Source organism: Triticum dicoccoides, chromosome 4A, assembly GCF_002162155.2.
Source record: "Triticum dicoccoides isolate Atlit2015 ecotype Zavitan chromosome 4A, WEW_v2.0, whole genome shotgun sequence".
In the NCBI taxonomy this organism is placed as follows: Eukaryota; Viridiplantae; Streptophyta; class Magnoliopsida; order Poales; family Poaceae; genus Triticum; species Triticum dicoccoides.
The window spans coordinates 118,485,733-118,507,718 of NC_041386.1; the positions used below are offsets into that span (position 1 = coordinate 118,485,733).

Below are 21,986 nucleotides of genomic sequence, written 5' to 3' on the forward strand. Positions count from 1 at the left end.
AGTCATCATCGGTGAACATCTTCATGTTGATCGTATCTACTATACGACTCATGCTCGACCTTTCGGTCTCCGTGTTCCGAGGCCATGTCTGTACATGCTAGGCTCGTCAAGTTAACCCTAAGTGTTTTCGCTGTGTAAAACTGTCTTACACCCGTTGTATGTGAACGTAAGAATCCATCACACCCGATCATCACGTGGTGCTTAGAAGCGACGAACTGTAGCAACGGTGCACAGTTAGGGGAGAACACTTCTTGAAATTTTGTAAGGGATCATCTTATTTACTACCGTCGTCCTAAGTAAACAAGATGCATAATCATAATAAACATCACATGCAATTATATAGTTGTGACATGATATGGCCAATATCATATAGCTCCATTGATCTCCATCTTCGGGGCTCCACGATCATCTTGTCACCGGCTTGACACCATGATCTCCATCATCATGATCTCCATCATCGTCTCTTCATGAAGTTGTCACGCCAATGACTACTTCTACTTCTATGACTAACGCGCTTAGCAATAAAGTAAAGTAGTTTACATGGCGTTCTTCAATGACACGCAGGTCATACAATAAATTAAGACAACTCCTATGGCTCCTGCCGGTTGTCATACTCATCGACATGCAAGTCGTGAATCCTATTACAAGAACATGATCAATCTCATACATCACATATATCATTCATCACATCCTTTTGGCCATATCACAACACATAGCATACCCTGCAAAAACAAGTTAGACGTCTTCTAATTGTTGTTTGCATGTTTTACGTGGCTGCTATGGGTTTCTAGCAAGAACGTTTCTTACCTACGCAAAACCACAACGTGATATGCCAATTGCTATTTACCCTTCATAAGGACCCTTTTCATCGAATCCGTTCCGACTAAAGTGGGAGAGACTGGCACCCGCTAGCCACCTTATGCACCAAGTGCATGTAAATCGGTGGAACCTGTCTCACGTAAGAGTACGTGTAAGGTCGGTCCGGGCCGCTTCATCCCACAATACCGCCGAAACAAGATTGGACTAGTAACGGTAAGCATATTGAACAACATCAACGCCCACAACTACTTTGTGTTCTACTCGTGCAAAGAATCTACGCAATAGACCTGGCTCTGATACCACTGTTGGGGAACGTAGCAGAAATTCAAAATTTTCCTACGTGTCACCAAGATCTATCTATGGAGAAACCAGCTACGAGTAGAAGGAGAGTGCATCTACATACCCTTGTAGATCGCTAAGCGGAAGCGTTCAAGTGAATGGGGTTGATGGAGTCGTACTCGTCGTGATTCAGATCACCGATGATCAAGTGCCGAACGCACGGCACCTCCGCGTTCAACACACGTACAGCCCGGTGACGTCTCCCACGCCTTGATCCAGCAAGGAGAGAGGGAGAGGTTGAGGAAGACTCCATCCAGCAGCAGCACAACGGCGTGGTGGTGATGGAGGAGCGTGGCAATCCTGCAGGGCTTCGCCAAGCACCTACGGGAGAGGAGGAGGTGTCACGGGAGGGAGGGAGGCGCCAAGGGCTCAGGTATGGATGCCCTCCCTCCCCTCCACTATATATAGGGGCAGGGGAGAGGGGGGAGGCGCAGCCTTGCCCCTTCCTCCAAGGAAGGGGTGCGGCTAAGGAGGGGGAAGGAGTCCATCCTCCCCAAGGCACCTCGGAGGTGCCTTCCCCCTTTAGGACTCTCCCCTTTTTCCCATATCTTGGCGCATGGGCCTCTAGGGGCTGGTGCCCTTGGCCCATGTAGGCCAAGGCGCACCCCCTACAGCCCATGTGGCCCCCCGGGGCAGGTGGCCCCACCCGGTGGGCCCCCGGGACCCTTCCGGTGGTCCCGGTACAATACCGATGACCCCGAAACTTGTCCCGATGGCCGAAACAGGACTTCCTATATATAAATCTTTACCTCCGGACCATTCCGGAACTCCTCGTGACGTCCGGGATCTCATCCGGGACTCCGAACAACATTCGGTAACCACATACAAGCTTCCTTTATAACCCTAGCGTCATCGAACCTTAAGTGTGTAGACCCTACGGGTTCGGGAGACATGCAGACATGACCGAGACGTTCTCCGGTCAATAACCAACAGCGGGATCTGGATACCCATGTTGGCTCCCACATGTTCCATGATGATCTCATCGGATGAACCACGATGTCAAGGACTTAATCGATCCCGTATACAATTCCCTTTGTCTAGCGGTATTTTACTTGCCCGAGATTCGATCGTCGGTATACCGATACCTTGTTCAATCTCGTTATCGGCAAGTCTCTTTACTCGTTCCGTAACACATCATCTCGTGATCAACCCCTTGGTCACATTGTGCACATTATGATGATGTCCTACCGAGTGGGCCCAGAGAAACCTCTCCGTTTACACGGAGTGACAAATCCCAGTCTCGATCCGCATAAAACAATAGATACTTTCGGAGATACCTGTAGTGCACCTTTATAGTCACCCAGTTACGTTGTGACGTTTGATACACCCAAAGCACTCCTACGGTATCCAGGAGTTACACGCTCTCATGGTCAAAGGAAGAGATACTTGACATTGGCAAAGCTCTAGCAAACGAACTACACGATCTTTGTGCTAGTCTTAGGATTGGGTCTTGTCCATCACATCATTCTCCTAATGATGTGATCCCGTTATCAACGACATCCAATGTCCATAGCCAGGAAACCATGACTATCTGTTGATCACAACGAGCTAGTCAACTAGAGGCTTACTAGGGACATGGTGTTGTCTATATATCCACACATGTATCTGAGTTTCCTATCAATACAATTATAGCATGGATAATAAACGATTATCATGAACAAGGAAATATAATAATAACACTTTTATTATTGCCTCTAGGGCATATTTCCAACAGTTCACCAATGAAACTACTTCATCTCACGTGATGATCGGACATGGTTTAGTTGATTTGGATCACGTAATCACTTAGAGGATTAGAGGGATGTCTATCTAAGTGGGAGTTCTTTAAGTAATATGATTAATTGAACCTAAATTTATCATGAACTTAGTACCTGATAGTATCTTGCTTATTTATGTTTGATTGTAGATAGATGGCCCGTGCTGTTGTTCCGTTGAATTTTAATGCGTTCCTTGAGAAAGCTAAGTTGAAAGATGATGGTAGCAATTACACGGACTGGGTCCATAACTTGAGGATTATCCTCATTGCTGCACAGAAGAATTATGTCCTGGAAGCACCGCTGGGTGCCAGGCCTGCTACTGGAGCAACACCAGATGTTATGAACGTCTGGCAGAGCAAAGCTGATGACTACTCGATAGTTCAGTGTGCCATGCTTTACGGCTTAGAATCGGGACTTCAACGACGTTTTGAACGTCATGGAGCATATGAGATGTTTCAGGAGTTGAAGTTAATATTTCAAGCAAATGCCCAGATTGAGAGATATGAAGTCTCCAATAAGTTCTATAGCTGTAAGATGGAGGAGAACAGTTCTGTCAGTGAGCATATACTCAAAATGTCTGGGTATAATAATCACTTGATTCAATTGGGAGTTAATCTTCCAGATGATTGCGTCATTGACAGAATTCTCCAATCACTGTCACCAAGCTACAAGAGCTTCGTGATGAACTATACTATGCAAGGGATGAATAAGACTATTCCCGAGCTCTTCGCAATGCTGAAAGCTGCGGAGGTAGAAATCAAGAAGGAGCATCAAGTGTTGATGGTCAACAAGACCACTAGTTTCAAGAAAAAGGGCAAAGGGAAGAAGAAGGGGAACTTCAAAAAGAACAACAAGCAAGTTGCTGCTCAAGAGAAGAAACCCAAACCTGGACCTAAGCCTGAAACTGAGTGCTTCTACTGCAAGCAGACTGGTCACTGGAAGCGGAACTGCCTCAAGTATTTGGCGGATAAGAAGGATGGCAAGGTAAACAAAGATATATGTGATATACATGTTATTAATGTGTACCTTACTAATGCTCGCAGTAGCACCTGGGTATTTGATACTGGTTCTGTTGCTAATATTTGCAACTCGAAACAGGGACTACGGATTAAGCGAAGATTGGCTAAGGACGAGGTGACGATGCGCGTGGGAAATGGTTCCAAAGTCGATGTGATCGCAGTCGGCACGCTACCTCTACATCTACCTTCAGGATTAGTATTAGACCTAAATAATTGTTATTTGGTGCCAGCGTTAAGCATGAACATTATATCTGGATCTTGTTTGATGCGAGACGGTTATTCATTTAAATCTGAGAATAATGGTTGTTCTATTTACATGAGTAATATCTTTTATGGTCATGCACCCTTAAAGAGTGGTCTATTCTTATTAAATCTCGATAGTAGTGACACACATATTCATAGTGTTGAAACCAAAAGATGCAGAGTTGATAATGATAGTGCAACTTATTTGTGGCACTGCCGTTTAGGTCATATCGGTATAAAGCGCATGAAGAAACTCCATACTGATGAGCTTTTGGAACCACTTGATTATGAATCACTTGGTACTTGCGAACCGTGCCTTATGGGTAAGATGACAAAAACACCGTTCTCCGGTACTATGGAGAGAGCAACAGATTTGTTGGAAATCATACATACAGATGTATGTGGACCGATGAATGTTGAGGCTCGTGGCGGATATCGTTATTTTCTCACCTTCACAGATGACTTAAGCAGATATGGGTATATCTACTTAATGAAACACAAGTCTGAGACGTTTGAAAAGTTCAAAGAATTTCAGAGTGAAGTTGAAAATCATCGTAACAAGAAAATAAAATTCCTACGATCTGATTGTGGAGGAGAATATTTGAGTTACGAGTTTGGTGTATATTTGAAACAATGTGGAATAGTTTCGCAACTCACGCCACCCGGAACACCACAGCGTAATGGTGTGTCCGAACGTCGAAATCGTACTTTACTAGATATGGTGCGATCTATGATGTCTCTTACTGATTTACCGCTATCGCTTTGGGGATATGCTCTAGAGACGGCCGCATTCACGTTAAATAGGGCACCATCAAAATCCGTTGAGACGACGCCTTATGAATTGTGGTTTGGCAAGAAACCAAAGTTGTCATTTCTGAAAGTTTGGGGCTGCGATGCTTATGTGAAAAAGTTTCAACCTGATAAGCTCGAACCCAAATCGGAAAAATGTGTCTTCATAGGATATCCAAAGGAAACTATTGGATACACCTTCTATCACAGATCCGAAGGCAAGACTTTTGTTGCTAAATTCGGAAACTTTCTAGAGAAGGAGTTTTTCTCGAAAGAAGTGAGTGGGAGGAAAGTAGAACTTGACGAGGTAACTGTACCTACTCCCTTATTGGAAAGTAATACATCACAGAAACCTGTTTATGTGACACCTACACCAATTAGTGAGGAAGCTAATGATAATGATCATGAAACTTCAGAACATGATACTACTGAACCTCGTAGATCAACCAGAGTGAGATCCGCGCCAGAGTGGTACGGTAATCCTGTTCTGGAAGTCATGCTACTAGATCATGATGAACCTACGAACTATGAAGAAGCGATGGTGAGCCCAGATTCCGCAAAATGGCTTGAAGCCATAAAATCTGAGATGGGATCCATGTATGAGAACAAAGTATGGACTTTGGTTGACTTGCCCAATGATCGGCAAGCGATTGAGAATAAATGGATCTTCAAGAAGAAGACTGACGCTGACGGTAATATTACTGTCTACAAAGCTCGACTTGTCGCAAAAGGTTTTTGGCAAGTTCAAGGGATTGACTACGATGAGACCTTCTCACCTGTAGCGATGCTTAAGTCTGTCTGAATCATGTTAGCAATCGCCGCATTTTATGATTATGAAATTTGGCAGATGGATGTCAAAACTGCATTCCTGAATGGATTTCTGGAAGAAGAATTGTATATGATGCAACCAGAAGGTTTTGTCGATCCAAAGGGAGCTAACAAAGTGTGCAAGCTCCAGCGATCCATTTATGGACTGGTGCAAGCCTCTCGGAGTTGGAATAAACGCTTTGATAGTGTGATCAAAGCATTTGATTTTATACAGACTTTTGGAGAAGCCTGTATTTACAAGAAAGTGAGTGGGAGCTCTGTAGCATTTCTGATATTATATGTGGATGACATATTACTAATTGGAAATGATATAGAATTTCTGGATAGCATAAAGGGATACTTGAATAAGAGTTTTTCAATGAAAGACCTCGGTGAAGCTGCTTACATATTAGGCATTAAGATCTATAGAGATAGATCAAGACGCTTAATTGGACTTTCACAAACCACATACCTTGACAAAGTTTTGATAAAGGGATCTACATGTGAAGCGGAATACATAGCTGCTTCGGAAGCAGCAAATGAAGGAGTCTGGATGAAGGAGTTCATATCCGATCTAGGTGTCATACCTAGTGCATCGGGTCCAATGCAAATCTTTTGTGACAATACTGGTGCAATTGCCTTGGCAAAGGAATCTAGATTTCACAAGAGAACCAAGCATATCAAGAGACGCTTCAATTCCATCCGGGATCTAGTCCAAGTGGGAGACATAGAGATTTGGAAGATACATACGGATCTGAATGTAGCAGACCCATTGACTAAGCCTTTTCCACGGGCAAAACATGATCAGCACCAAGGCTCCATGGGTGTTAGAATCATTACTGTGTAATCTAGATTATTGACTCTAGTGCAAGTGGGAGACTGAAGGAAATATGCCCTAGAGGCAATAATAAAGTTATTACTTATTTCCTTATATCATGATAAATGTTTATTATTCATGCTAGAATTGTATTAACCGGAAACATAATACATGTGTGAATACATAGACAAACAGAGTGTCACTAGTATGCCTCTACTTGACTAGCTCGTTAATTAAAGATGGTTATGTTTCCTAACCATGGACAAAGAGTTGTTATTTGATTAACGGGATCACATTATTAGGTGAATGATCTGATTGACATGACCCATTCCATTAGCTTAGCACCCGATCGTTTAGTATGTTGCTATTGCTTTCTTCATGACTTATACATGTTCCTATGACTATGAGATTATGCAACTCCCGTTTGCCGGAGGAACACTTTGTGTGCTACCAAACGTCACAACGTAACTGGTTGATTATAAAGGTGCTCTACAGGTGTCTCCAAAGGTACATGTTGGGTTGGCGTATTTCGAGATTAGGATTTGTCACTCCGATTGTCGGAGAGGTATCTCTGGGCCCTCTCGGTAATGCACATCACATAAGCCTTGCAAGCATTGCAACTAATGAGTTAGTTGTGAGATGATGTATTACAGAACGAGTAAAGAGACTTGCCGGTAACGAGATTGAACTAGGTATTGAGATACCGACGATCGAATCTCGGGTAAGTAACATACCGATGACAAAGGGAACAACGTATGTTGTTATGCGGTCTGGCCGATAAAGATCTTCGTAGAATATGTGGGAGCCAATATGAGCATCCAGGTTCCGCTATTGGTTGTTGACCGGAGACGTGTCTCGGTCATGTCTACATTGTTCTCGAACCCTTAGGGTCCGCACGCTTAAGGTTTCGATGACAGTTATATTATGAGTTTATGCATTTTGATGTACCGAAGTTTGTTCGGAGTCCCGGATGTGATCACGGACATGACGAGGAGTCTCGAAATGGTCGAGACATAAAGATTGATATATTGGAAGCCTATATTTGAATATCAGAAGTGTTCCGGGTGAAATCGGGATTTTACCGGAGTACCGGGAGGTTACCGGAACCCCCGGGAGGTATATGGGCCTTAGTGGGCTTTAGTGGAAGAGAGGAGAGGTGGCCAGGGCTGGGCCGCGCGCCCCTCCCTCCTAGTCCGAATAGGACAAGGAGAGGGGGCCGGCCCCCCCCCCTTCCTTCTCTCTCTCCTCTTTCCCCCTCCCGAATCCTATTCCAACTAGGAAAGGGGGGGGGGATCCTATTCCCGGAGGGAGTAGGACTCCTCCTGGCGCGCCCTCTCCTGGCCGGCCGCACCCCCCTTTGATTCTTTATATACGGAGGCAGAGGGCACCCCTAGACACACAAGTTGATCCGCGTGATCATATTCTTAGCCGTGTGCGATGCCCCCTTCCACCATAGTCCTCGATAATATTGTAGCGGTGCTTAGGCGAAGCCCTGCGACGATAGTACATCAAGATCGGCACCACGCCGTCGTGCTGACGGAACTCTTCCCCGACACTTTGCTGGATCGGAGTCCGGGGATCGTCATCGAGCTGAACGTGTGCTAGAACTCGGAGGTGTCGTAGTTTCGGTGCTTGATCGGCCGGGCCGTGAAGACGTACGACTACATCAACCGCGTTGTGCTAACGCTTCCGCTGTCGGTCTACAAGGGTACATAGATGACACTCTCCCCTCTCGTTGCTATGCATCACCATGATCTTGCGTGTGCGTAGGATTTTTTTTTGAAATTACTACGTTCCCTAACAGACGTCGACCAATAACTCGGACGAGCTAGCGAATAGCGATTAGCCAGCACTATTGTTGTCCGCTGCAGCGTCTGCACCGAGGCCGTACTCGCGAGAGATGAGTCCGATGATCGAGATCGAGTAACCAATCGCATCGAGACGGGCGGAGCCACTGACGCAGGCGAGGGCAAGGGTTGATTCAATGGACTCGACCTCGGTGACGCGGCTGACGGCAACGTCTATGCGTGGGTGGTGCTCGAGTGCTAGGAGGGTGGGCGCCGGAGTTACCGGCGTCGGCGCCTAGCTGGCGCGGTGGGGACGTGGTTTGTGAGGGAGGAGGAGGAGAAGTCGGGCCACAGTCGTGGGAGGAGGCGGTCGCGTGGTGGAGGAGGACCGAGATCGAGCTATGAGGGAAGGTTTGGGCGTGGCTGTTGGCTAGTAAGACGAGGGACGGCGGTGACAATTTTTCTCTGGAGAGATATGGGATTGGGAGGAGCGAGGGGGTTGGGCCTTGGGCATGGGACGTGGGTTCCTGATCGTGGCTGCTTTTTTTATTATATCGTGGCTTTTTTTCCTTTATTGTGCGTGGGTAGAGCAGGATTCCGAGGAGGACGGGTGAAGGAAATAAGGCGATTGTGGGATGATTTGAGGTCGAACCATCACGATGTTTGATTCTTCTTTAATAGTAGATTAATGTAGGCTCAGAAGAACCGACTCACGCGCACACACGTACACGAGTCCGAGTCAGTGTCCGACACAACCATCAACTAGCGTAATTAACTTGACTAACCTCCTAGTCCAACACGCGTATAGGAATCTGTTTCCTATTCGGGAGAGAAAGGTGGTAGAAGAATCTATACTACTATTAAACAATCAAACAAGAACTTCTTTAAGCACACCCCACAAAGCGTACACAGATCTAATACCACCGCACGATTAGGCTCACTAAACTCAATCTAACGGTTAGCCTTAATCTAAACCATTTTCTGTGTGCACTTAGCAATTTACATTGACTGACCGTACTCCACCGTGGAGGAAAATATGAAACTCTACGCCTGGGAAATTAGGAAACTAATAATCACGGGTGCATCATATTCTAGGAAACTAAATCAGAGTGCATCCATCCTATTAGGAAACTAATCTCAAACAAATCCATCATACTAAAAAACTTATCTCGGACGCATCCATCCTATTAGGAAGCTAATCGCGAACCTCCTGCCACCATCATGCACATCAGTCGGATTTGTTTTGTTTCATGACAGAGAAACCATATACCGCTATTTTTCCACATATATTTATTCTTATATACTTGTGCAGTTTCAAATGATCCAACATATCTGCACTCATCAAACTTGAAGACATACTGTTTAAGGCCTTATTTGCACCGCCTCTTTTTCTTTGTCTGCGCGCCTCTTTCCTCCAATAATAATAATGAATAACTTTTTCCGGATCAGGTATTACACTGTTATAAATGTTGCTGAAGCTACTCCTTACGACATGGAAAAAGAGGATGCATGCTTTCTATCTTCACCAGTTTTGTAGCATGTTTCAAATTGTTGGCTCTTTCTTATTTGAGGATTCATCATGTTTTTTGTAATTTAGAAGCTGACCTGAAAGCTTGATAAGGTTAAGCTTGACAAATACTCTGGAATACTGTTCCTTCCATTTTTATTTTTCTTCCTAACTCATTTCAGTTTCTGTACGCACAGAGCGTCTTACATCATTGTAATTAGTATGGTTGCCAACGCATAAACATATACAAAACCATATAAATACTTTCTGTCATGATAATTATTGAATTTCTTTTAGCCCTTTTACATTTCAATTAGTTCTTGTAAATCATCTTTATTTTATATAGAAGTCGTTGTAGTCACATATCATCTTCTATTTCCTATTATCCAGAGTAGGTAGCTATATAATTTTGGCAATCCACACAACCAAAAAATATATATAATTTTATCCAAATTAGTACAAGTATATATTTTGCTACGCAGATTAGTAGAATAAAATAAGATTCTAGAATTAAGCATGTTGAACAATATAATTGCATCATAAGTCAGTTTATACGGTTTTTCCTGGCTACACTCAAAGAGAAGACTACACTACAACCCCGCAAAAAAAAGAAGACTACACTACAAGCCTATATTACTGCATTAATAAATAATTGCTGATTTTATTTAAATGAGAATATTTTCCTGCGATTACTCTATGAAGCAACATAACCACTATTGTGTCTTACTTTTGAAAATACAATTTGAGCGACATCAAACATTGTGTATCCATTTGATTTATATTTTTAAAAACAATTTTTTTTATATTATCTGAATCTCACCTGGTTTACGTTTGAGACGTGCGTTGCACGTGCATGCTTACTAGTCAAGTGAAATGAGCCTCGGTATTCGAGATTGATGCTTTTTTTGTGTGCTTAGTTGCAAAGCCCACTAACTATGACCAAGCACAAAAGCCCATTTAGATAGCTGGGGCCGAATGGAGGGTAAGCCCGTGATACGTTGCTACAGCGTGTCAGTGAAACCCATCTCGGGTCCATTCGCATCGTTCTCCCGAAACCCAGCGCCCAACGCCGCCACTCCTCCGCCGCCGCGTAACCGGAGAGATGTCGAGGCTTGCGGCCGCCGCCCTCCGCGGCGCCCTCACCGCCTCTGGGGCGCGCTCGTGCTCGATCTCAGTGGCATTTCCCTCTGCATCCTCTCGTCTCTTCTCAACCGACGCATCCGGCGCCGTAGCGGGATCACAGGACGACTCATCGTCCGGCGAAGGTAGCTCCCGCATCCCTGTGCTGTGATTCTCGTGAACTTGTGGGTATTCTCTCGTATGCTAGTCTGTTTATTCTTCTCCGGCGAGGTCTAGCCGTTTAGGGTTTAATATTCTGTTCCGCTTTAGAAGGAGTGGCGGAATGTAGGATGACGGACCATGTAGTTCATTGAGGTATGGTGGAACTCTGTTCTGACGGAGTTCATATTTTTGTAATCTGTTGCGAGCATCTGAATTTAGGGTGTCAAACGTTTGGAATGCGAATCAGAAATCCTAAAATACGAGATAGTGCTGTAATCTTACTGAGAACATTAGTTGGTTATTCGTGCCGTGTGAAAATCAGTAGTTGTTTTCGATTGAGAGGGATTAGGCCCAGTCCTCCCTTTGATTGTGATTGGAAAGGAGGTATTGGGTTGGATTACAGTGCATACAGACAAGTCTGCAAGGATGACCATTTTATCTCCTTAAGTTATGATCATGATACCGAGTCAATTCAAGGTTCTTATTTGTAGCTTTATGCCTTTTATGATTCCTGTATGTGACTTTCGAGACATTATTTTTTGGATCTTTTTGTTTCTGCTGAAGAGAAGATTGTTTTCACATTCTTGAACTGATGTAAATATCAACTGAAAAGGTCATTTGCCTTTCTCATGTACATTATTATAACTGAGTGGTCCTTCCCATGAGATCTTGAGGATGATTTACTGTTTATCTGCTGTTAGATTGAGTGTTCTTCGTTTGGGGGCTACTCCACTATCCTATTGATACCCGGAGCTAGTTGTACACTATGTGATTTGTACTGTCTTTTTGGCAGTAGTTATGCTGTTTTGCACTATGTGGAATCTTTAGAGTAATTTTTTTTCCATGGTGTAATATCTTTGCAAACTTTGTGATTCTTATATTTGAATACCATCATGGTGTACATTTCAGTAACACTTCTACTGCAACAGGCCATACCTATGGAAGGTTCTACACTAATATTTCTGGTGTCGGCCGTCTTGGCAAGAACATGCTGAAGACTGACATTATCCATTACCTTGACCAATGTGAACTGTCACTGGATGATGTGAAGATTGATTACAACAAGGGGTTTTATCCCATGGGCGCGTACGGTTTATTTTCTGCTCCCTAATTCATCTATGTATCTTGTTTTTACTTGAGCTTTTGGCTGCATATGCATGAGTGGTTTCTTCTAATGTGTATTACTGAAGTCAGTAATGCTCAGGAGTCTACAATTGGGTTTAGCAGCTCCTTTCAAAAGAAATAGCCTTTTAGGATAGCAGTTGACATGTGATCCTTGTTTTGTGGTTAAGGCATGAATATTATCATAAGTATTTAGAAGCCTTGTCTATACTTAATAGACTAACTTGTTTCCAAGTCCTTTCATGATCTTTTCATGCAGTATGCTAAAGTAATTGTTTATTTATGTTCTGTGTGCTAGCATGGCATTCACATTTCACTTTTCTGTGTTGCTCGAAATGCAGGAAACATAGTTTCTTCTTATTAATGTCCCTTCGTGACACTAACCAAGCCAGTCTTAACACACATAACTCATTTCCTCGTATATAAATATCCATCTTTATTAAATGCATGGCATGTCATGTTTAATTGCTCTGTCATTTTAAAATTGTTATGGGTTTGCAGCTAAATATAGTGTTCTCTTACTGATTTATTAATGTGATTATCAATGTGATTTTGATCAGATTATTGAAGTTTCCTTCGGTGGAATCATTTGAGAAAGCAGTCAGGCAAACAATTCAGGGTCGCATGTACAGGCTTGAGAGGGTAAGGCGACACTCTTTTTATCAGTTATCTCATTTGGTATTAGTAATTTCCAGTACACTGATATGTATTTTATTTGGATATAACAGGTGAGTCCTGATGAGTGGGAACACAAGATATCTTTGAATGGAAAAGCTGTAAGTGATAGATTTGCTTTTAAAGTTTGGTATGTGTTACAACTATTGACCATGCAAATCCCAATAAATGCAATAAGGAGAAGAAGCCCTCTTTTTTTTTCTTTCAATTTCCAGTTTAATTGATGCTAATGTTATTGAGATCCATAATGCAGCTATTGATGTTTTCTAGTTGATTTACTTTGTTTTTGCTGTTTGGGTCTATTCAGGTACTGTTGCAAGGAGTCCCTCGAAACGCTCAAGTTGATGACATAGAACGTTTCTTGTGCGGCACTAACTATGAAGCTCCTCCATTTGAAAACTCTATCAGGTAATACTTTTGGGCGGCGGTCCTTGTTAGCCAGGATGTGATTAAGTCCATTCATCCTTGTCTGATTCCACCAATGGCTTGTGCAGAGCTGGGGTCCCCGAGCCTGTAAGAATGGTGCTGGTAAAGTTCGGCTCGAGGACTGATGCAACCAATGCCTTCATTGCTAAAAACAAGGGTTTCTGTCTGAACAATCCTGTTACCATGCGGGTTATTCAGTAATCTATCAGGTCTTATCATGTGTGTGTCACCTCCTTCCAATCAACCTAGGATCTGAAACCCATCGGCGCATGTGATAGAGATGTGTACGCTCCATTCAACCTGATTTATTATGGGTTTTCTCTGCCACTTTATTGTACCATTTTCGTTGTCAACCTGGACCTTGTGCTCGTGCTTAGGTTGCAGGTTTTCCTGCGACGACAGAAGTAGCTAAACGAGTTAATCTAATAAATGTTAATACACACCACTTTCTTGCTGGCACCATGGTTGTATCATTATGTTGCTTAAGTTGCTGTAGAAAACCAAAAGTTGCAGCCATTGCAGCTGGATTTCTGGTGCGTTTGAACTGCGTATTGCTTAAAAATACACGCATTGTTGGGCTGGGAAAATTTTGAGGTTGTTGCATCATCCATTTGGTTCTAGATGCTGATATCCTGGGCATTAACGTGCGTATGCTGTGCTGAGAAGATATGTGGAGAATGAATGCAAAGAAATATGTTCTTCATTGGCTCTCAGTATTAGTACAACGAACGTTATGAAACGGAAACGACTGGTAATAGTAGGAGCGTCTGTGACTGGCAACAACTTGGCACCCAGGCAAAGGCAATTTGTTGTTTATTCGACGCAACTTATTTGCGTTATAGTACATAGCAATTTATTGCGCTCGCAGCATGCATTGGCGATGCTTCATCAGTCATCAGCCGATCCAAATCCAAGAGAAAACCCTTATATCTGCACGTAAAAACATCAGCACTCCATCAGTAAAACAGCAGATGTCACCATGACTTGTTTAGTCCTGCAAGTAATATTACCTCCATCCCGGATTACTTGGACGGAGGGAGTACTACTACAACTACTTCCTTAACGAGATCGGGGCGAAATCCCTTTATAATCATAAAAAGAACATGTAAAAAAAAATAGTCCTATGATATGACTAAAAAAACACTGGTGGATGAGCAGGTTAAACCTCCTCTCACACCACTAGCATAGTGTACTTTACTTGGTTAAGGCAAGACTTCCATAAACATTTTATGTGATACTACAAAATCATAATTAGTACAACTCTCTTCTTAAATGTAAGATGTTTTGGCAGTTTAATTTAAACTGCCAAAACATCTTATATTAATGAACGGAGGGTGTAGTAAGTACTTTCAAATAAGAGTCGAATGATCTCTATTTGGTGTGCCATGCTAAAACTACATACTAGTAAAAGCATTTCTATCATTCTTAACCAATCAAAATCCTTAGCTTGTATGTCTGGACTGAGCTGGTATTTCAGGCGTGAGATCATCATCTTTATAGCATTGACACATAGTTAATCGTTGCTAGAACGCCTTACCCCGAGCTTCTTCTTTGTGAGAGCAAGCAGTTCTTGAGGGTCGTGCTTGGTCTGCGCATACGCCGCAATTCCATTCATTTCCTACACATGTTTCCAGTTCTCATGAGTAAGTTCCTATACATAGACACTCAAAGATGCGAAAATTACATATGGAGCTGGGGCTCCATGGAGCTCTTAATTCAAAAAACAATTTTTGAAGTTTAAAAAGTTTCAGGAAAAATACACATGTACGCGGAGATGTACTCTACATGTTTGTACATATTCATCAAATGTGTCAAAGATTTGAGCTACCAAAAAAGAATGAAAATTGTTGATTTTTAGCACATGCATTATTCACTATCAAATCCATGATTTTTTTGAAGCTCACATCTTAACGTATTTCATCATGAAAATTTAAAAACATGTAAGACTACATCCCTATGTGCGTCAAAACGGTACACTCCTGAAAGATGTCGTGTTCTTGCTACCTTGATGAATCTCTGCATGTTAGGCCTTCCTGCCGTGGTATCGTAGTTCTTTATGTTGGCAAAGAATACTTGGAATCCATCAACAAATGGTGCATATGCGATGTCCACCTGTTTCCAGTTCCAAACGACGTTAGTTCTTTAAATTGCCAAATTCTAGCTGATATAAGGGGCCGAGGATGGTCTGTGCAAAATTACCAGACTGAACTGGCCGAGAAAGAAAGGCCCATCATCAAATTTTGAAAGGGAGGTTTCTATTTTGTCCAGAGCAGCTTCTATTGACCAGCAACGAATCACATGTTAGTAATCAGCATGAATATATATTTACAGTTGAATTTCGACGAGTGTTCTTAGCTCTTGCCAGCATCAGCAGTCACTGCCCCCTTGGCGGTCAATGCCGACATCATCGCTTGATTGAAGGTGTCTGAATAAGCCAGCAGTTCTTCTGCAAGCCCTTGCTTTTCAGGATCCTAAGGTTCATCAATATTTTTATAAGAATCATGAGGTTGCCAATGACCAATGGGTAGTGCATGCTATTGCAGCCTTTAAAGACAAAATGAACTCACATCAGGACTCAATTTGGGGCCTTCGAAATTGCTGTCTATATACTTGATCAAATCCAAACTCTCTCCTGTCATTTTGTTGTTGTGCTCTAGGCAGGGTACCTTGTCGGGGGGAAAAGGAACATCTTAACACTCGATAAAAGAATGTTAGGAGTACTTTGACAATCTAAATAGGAGACGCCATGTATTTTAGTCTAGCCATACCTGATTCTTGGGGTAAATCTTTCTGAGCCACGCTGGCCTATCCGCCAAATCGATGGGGACAAGCAAGATCTTGTGCTGCAAACCCTGGTACCGTAAACAAATCGAATTACAAAAATCACAACATGGAGTGAACCTAACCAAAGAAGACAACTCATCTGGAGAGAAACAGAGCATCGATCATCGGAAGATGAGCTCGATCGGTTGGTACCTTGCAGTTCCTCGCGATCCATGCTCGCTGCGCATATGGGCAAACGTACGCCATGTACAACCTGTAATCCCAGCTTCTCACACATGAGCACAGAGATATGTCAAAACGAACATGAACATGTAGATATCGGTGCCCGCAAAGAGGAACATGCAGAGATGTTGAGTGAGCTTAGGGTGCTACATGTTTGAGGAAAGGAAGTTTCGGAGAAGAAAGCAAAGTAGTACGTACTCCCTCCGTTCGGAATTACTTGTCTCGGAAATGGATGTATCTAAAACTAAAATACGTCTAGATACATCTATTTCTGCGACAAGTAATTCTGAACGGAGGGAGTAGTAAGCAGACGACCTGGTTGCGCCATCGTAGAGAGGTGGCTGCTGGCAAGCGGGTGTCAAGGTAGGCGGGAGAGCTTCCCCTGCAAACCTACAGATTTTTCATAGACCGATCAGCGAGCAAGCGATCATGGAGTAGAAAATCCATCTAGTGATCACGCGCGGCAGCAGAGTAATTTTAAGCAGGGAAGGAACTTTGCAGTACTTGCTTGCTGGAGACGCTGCCATTGCGACCTGCAGCTAGTGATCAAGGAGCTCGAGACGCACAAAATGTACTAGTATACATTTTTGTAAGCGTATATAAAGCACTTCCACTGTGCGGACTGGTAAACGGAAGTAGGGCTGATGGAGAAGTACGAAGAAAACTTTGAGGGAGCACAGACGTCAGCTGTGACGGCCGAGCTAGCGTGGAAGAAGAAGAAGAAGAAGAAGCGAGCGGTAATGGCTGAAGCCATGTCACGGCGGTTGGTGCCACGATATAGGCTGCACATTCGCCGGAGACAATTAGTCGGCATCGTACTATCGGATGGTTGAAAACATGCCGAGGACACTGACTTTAACTCGTTTGGACAGTGACTTTGGTCCGCAGCTCTTCGTTATCTCCCTGGAGCTCGTTGAACGTACACGCCAAGCATTTCACATTTCAATTCGGAGCCTCGTACGGGGAAGAAACTACGAGGTACCGACATAGAGCGATTAGGACAGGTTCGTGGCATCACCATTATCAGATATGAACTGATTAAGTACGCATTCCCACCACGCCCGAGCGAACGCATGAATGATGAATCTGTATGTAGTCGATACTGCTAGCAACCCCTTAATATGTATGATCAGCACACGTGTGGTGTGGACAACTAAAATTGATAGGAGTAAGAAAGGAGCACCGGTTCATTAAGAAAAGTTCACGAGCATTCAGCACAACTCAGAATGATCATCCTTTACGAGACAATAAAAGTTTACAATAAGACCCAGTTTGTCTGTTTATTCTCTATATAAAAGCATGGCCTATATGCATGGCATGCATCTTTTATTCAAAATATATTGCAACACCCCCGAGTCTAAATCTGCTATTCTGCAGCGATTCCCTGGCATGCATATTTGGTTATCCTTGGTCACATCTTCAAGCAATCTGAAAAGTTAAAATTAGCGTGTAAGTTTTTATCGGGATTGGAAGATAACACGAACCGATGCCGAGATATAAGGAAACATCGTACCCCAAACTTCTCCTTCATTTGATCAAGTAGAAACTGTGGGTCCAATTTGGTCTGTGTATATGCGTCGACCTTGTTCACTTCCTGTAACATGCCGAATTGGAGAACTGACATGAGATTGAGTTGCATCAGAGTGTACTAGGGGTATGTTACACTATACAGTCTTGTCAGAACAACTCTTCCAAACAATGTGAATAATCTCATCTAGCATCAACCTGAATTACTTACCTCAATGAATTTGTGCAGGTTGGGCCTTCCCTTGGCAAGATCATCCTTCTTGATACCAGAATAGAATATCTGAAACCTTTCGATGAATGGTACATACGCAATGTCCACCTAAAAAAAATCACAACAAACTACAGTTCTTTTCATAATTCTACCAAATTTGGGCACGGCTAAGGGAAAAGGAAAGGATTCCCAGGTGGAGTGACATACCAAACTGAATTGGTCAAGGAAGAATGGGCCATCGCTGAACTTCCCCAAGGCAGCTTCTATTTTATCCACAGCAGCAGCTAATGGAAGACATGACATGAGTAAATTAAATTATGAGTATAAAATGCAAAAAAAAAATCTCAAACAAATATTGGTGTGCTCCTTTTACCGGCTTCATTTGACACATCTCCCTTGGAGCGTAAGCATGAGAAAAATGCACTATTAAACCCATCGCTGAACGCAAGCAGTTCCTCAGCAAACTGCTTCTTTGCAGAATCCTACCAATTTATATGAACGCAAACTTTAATATCACCGACAAAATTTTGCACCGTTTAACAAACATTGCACATATGAAGACTGATTGGATATATCTGCCTTACATCAGGCAGCAATGCTGGGCCATCAAAATTGCTGTCAATGTACTTGACCAAATCCAAGCTCTCTCCTTTCACCTGGTTGTTATGCTCCAGGGCAGGCACCTGCCAGATTATAAAGGAAGCGTGCATGAATGAACAGAAATGATAAACTGCAGTAAAAGATTCTTCTTGTACATACAGGTGAGAAGTAAAAGAGATCAATCATACTACCTTGTTCTCCGGGTAAACTTTCTCCTTGTACCAAGCTGGCCTGTCCGCCAGATCTATGGCGACTACCTTGATCTTGTCCTGTAAACCCTGGACAAAATAATACAGAAAGAAGATTCAACTTAGCATAGGACCACTGAAGGCATACAAAAAGAACTAGCACGAGCTAACAAGATACAAGACCGCTGAGCTGAAAGTATGGGCTGCGTCTGTGAATCAAAGAACACTCCCACTAGCACTACCTTGCAGTTCCTGGCAATCCAAGCGCGCTGCGCGTACGGACAGTGATATGCAAGATACAGCCTACACCAAGCAAATAAAATACCAAATCACCCCTTGATCTGTGCAGAACTGGAAAGTTGTAATCAAGAATACAAGATACACCTGCAGTGCAATTTGGTTTCTTGCTGTGTGGTTAGATTTTACCTGGTGGTGCCGTCGAAGAGCGGAGGGGGCTCGGAGGCGGAGGTCAGTGGAGGGGGGAGATCTTCCTTCGGGGAGCTGCGCATATGTTAAATTACAGAAAGGCACACGACGTTAGGAAATCGAGTAATTTAGTCGAGATCCGGAACGGCCAGAGCGCCAGGCTACATCACTGCACAAACAAAGATACTGTGCCTTGCTGCTTCGCTCACTCACATGATCGGTGGAACGGCGGTTGCCATGGCGACGGTTCGGGAGGAATGTCCCGGCGGTGCTGGGGGACGGGAAGGTGAGAATGGGAGATCGAGGAGGAGGCAGGCGTCGGCAGTGGTGACGGGCAGCAAGGCAAGGGGAGGCGGGCGAGTGCAATTATTCACGGCAGAGCAGGCATCAGCAGAAATGTAGACCCGGGCAACGTGTTTCACGTGGATGGCATCTGCACGCCGTGCCGTACACTGAGGTGAGGTCCCAGGGAACCGATGCAAGCTGCTGGTAACTGATGAAGCTGCAAAAGGGATTGGTCACCCACTCCCGTGTGGTAGTGTCTACACGGATTACTCAACCTCAACCTTTTTTTACCCGGAAAAAACAAATGTACATATATTTTTTTGCGGGTGAAATAATTGTATTACTCAACTCACCAAGTCCTTACAATTATGAGCAGCTAGCACGACAGACTCATCAGGGCCAGAACCTACCCAAGTCATGGTTCTCCGTTCAGTATGAGCAAAATTAGCTAGACTATCACTAACTCTATTTTGTGAGCGAGCTACATGAGTAATACAACATTCACGAAGATTCATAAAATACCTAATCTCCTTGATAAATGAAGTAAAGATCGATCTATCTGTTTCCTTCGCCTGGATAAGCTTGACTGCAACAATTGAATCCATCTCAATGATAATTGGAGTGGCAAACGAAAGGCTCTCCATGCAAGCACACAATTCCGCTTCGAGTGCATCTCTACAACAAAATAGTTGTATGTGGGAAGAAAAGATAATACATCTCTGAGCACTATACCTGCTCCAGCTAAGCCGTCCTCAACTCCTCATCATATGATCCATCAGTATTTAATTTGACCCAACCAGTTTGAGGCAAAATCCACTTAGCAGGTGTCGGAGACGTAATCACATGTGGTCGAACCAGAAGTTTATCATATGTGACAATTTGCTTCCCTTTATTGGAATCGGGTGATAGGTCCAACTTAAGGTCGATCAACGAATCTAGATAACTAACAAGAAAACGATTGGAGGCTTCCATAGGCGGTGGCGGCTTGTGATGAATGACCTCATTACGGATATGCCACGCTCGCCAAAGTGTCATCAGCACCATACTTTGCCCAATGTCAGAAAGGGGTTCTAAAACATAGAGTAGCCATTCACTTCCATTGTTCTTGATAGAGGCTAGGTTCGGCATAGTCCAAACATTAGACATGGTATTCCATAACTCACGTGATAGAGGGCAGCGGCATAAGGAATGAAAATTGTCCTCCGGTACAGCGGAGCATCTCGAGCATAAATCATCAATCTCCAATCCCCTGGTAAACCTCTTTTGCCAAGTAGGGCGCGAGTTAGTGGCCACTCTCCACGCAAAATTCTGTACTGTCGGAGGTACATCACATGACCAGATCAACTTCCAACAACTCCTACTCCCATCAGGTCTAGAACTAGAGTTAGTGGACGCCTCTGTGTGTGCCTCATCGAAAGCCAAATTGTAAGCACTCTTGACCGAGAAAATTCTGTAGTTACCTGGACCCCAAGCGATCGTGTCCTCCTCTAACCTTGGAGAGGCTCAAATTTTGAGGATTTTAGAAACATTTGCAGGCAAAAAATATTTCTGAAGTAGTCCATGATCCATGCCCCGTTATCATTGAGCAGTTCAGACACAAAACATATTCGACATCTACCCTACACCATGATGGGCCTATATGAGAAAGGCCTCGGGGGAACCCTAGCTCCCTCCGCCGCCGGCCCTCCTTCACCCTCCCCCCCCCCCCTCGTCGCTGCCGAGGGACACAGCCGGGTAAAGCCCGGGCAGTGCCGGTGGTGGCGGGGCCTCTCCCTGGCGCGTCTCTCTCTCTCCCCTGGCGGCGGCGTGAGTTCTTCCGGTGGCGGCTTGGCGGCGTGGCGCGGCGGAGCTCCGGCGATGACTCGGTCCTACGGCGGGGTGGAGGGCAGGGCACCGTCCGTGGTGCCGCCTCCGCGGCGGCTGCGGCTTGGGGCCCTTGACCACGATCCATCTGGTGGTGCTTGGGTCTGGGCCATGGCGGCTAGCGAGGCATGGTGTTCGTCGGGGCTTGTCGGCCTCTAGGCACCATGGGGGTGCCGGTGGCGACGCATGCCCGGCGTGGTGACGCTGGTGGACGTGGTGGTCATCTTCTTCCAGAGATGGCCGGCCAGAGGCTTGGTGATCGGATCTCGAGATCCATCATCTAGTCTCGACTGCGAGTAGGGGAGACATGGTTGCCGGTGAAAACCGAGCCGACGACAGGCGATGGCGGCGTTCTCGCCGTTACCTTGATGGAGGCATCGTCGTGTAACTACTGTCGACCCACTCGTGCTGCTCCGGGGGAAACCCTAGAATCTGGTGTTCCAAATCGGACGATGGCGGCACTGCGGTGTCGTTTCTCTTTTGGGAGCATCA

General features: G+C 44.2%; 3 protein-coding genes across 4 annotated transcripts; 1 reads left to right on the top strand and 2 right to left on the bottom strand.

Annotated features, from left to right (window-relative positions):
* The first annotated feature begins 10,898 nt into the window (after positions 1-10,898).
* On the top strand, positions 10,899-13,904 carry LOC119285334. Its single transcript, XM_037564582.1, has 6 exons — positions 10,899-11,149; positions 12,095-12,251; positions 12,848-12,929; positions 13,016-13,063; positions 13,270-13,370; positions 13,457-13,904. The coding sequence occupies exons 1-6, from the start codon at positions 10,987-10,989 to the stop codon at positions 13,587-13,589; spliced, it is 684 nt and encodes a 227-aa protein (XP_037420479.1). The 5' UTR covers positions 10,899-10,986; the 3' UTR covers positions 13,590-13,904.
* Positions 13,905-14,070: 166 nt separating this feature from the next.
* LOC119285333 (protein IN2-1 homolog B-like) lies at positions 14,071-17,039 on the bottom strand. Its single transcript, XM_037564581.1, has 10 exons — positions 16,899-17,039; positions 16,710-16,784; positions 16,365-16,425; positions 16,157-16,240; positions 15,956-16,054; positions 15,751-15,859; positions 15,588-15,664; positions 15,393-15,500; positions 14,926-15,006; positions 14,071-14,318 (listed from the first exon to the last, which is right to left on the bottom strand). Exons 1-10 carry the CDS (start codon positions 16,919-16,921, stop codon positions 14,313-14,315), a joined length of 723 nt encoding a protein of 240 aa, XP_037420478.1. The 5' UTR covers positions 16,922-17,039; the 3' UTR covers positions 14,071-14,312.
* A 514-nt stretch (positions 17,040-17,553) lies between these two features.
* Positions 17,554-19,729, bottom strand: LOC119285335 (protein IN2-1 homolog B-like). 2 transcript variants are annotated; one of them, XR_005139457.1, is made up of 10 exons: positions 19,560-19,729; positions 19,347-19,421; positions 19,163-19,223; positions 18,924-19,010; positions 18,717-18,815; positions 18,506-18,614; positions 18,340-18,416; positions 18,133-18,260; positions 17,908-17,988; positions 17,554-17,822 (listed from the first exon to the last, which is right to left on the bottom strand). XR_005139457.1 is itself a non-coding variant. In XM_037564583.1 (10 exons), exons 1-10 carry the CDS (start codon positions 19,583-19,585, stop codon positions 17,814-17,816), a joined length of 732 nt encoding a protein of 243 aa, XP_037420480.1. In that variant the 5' UTR covers positions 19,586-19,728; the 3' UTR covers positions 17,554-17,813. The 2 variants fall into 2 exon arrangements, 1 of the variants encoding a protein (XP_037420480.1); XM_037564583.1 differs by having other exon boundaries at positions 18,133-18,240; positions 19,560-19,728.
* Positions 19,730-21,986: the final 2,257 nt, after the last annotated feature.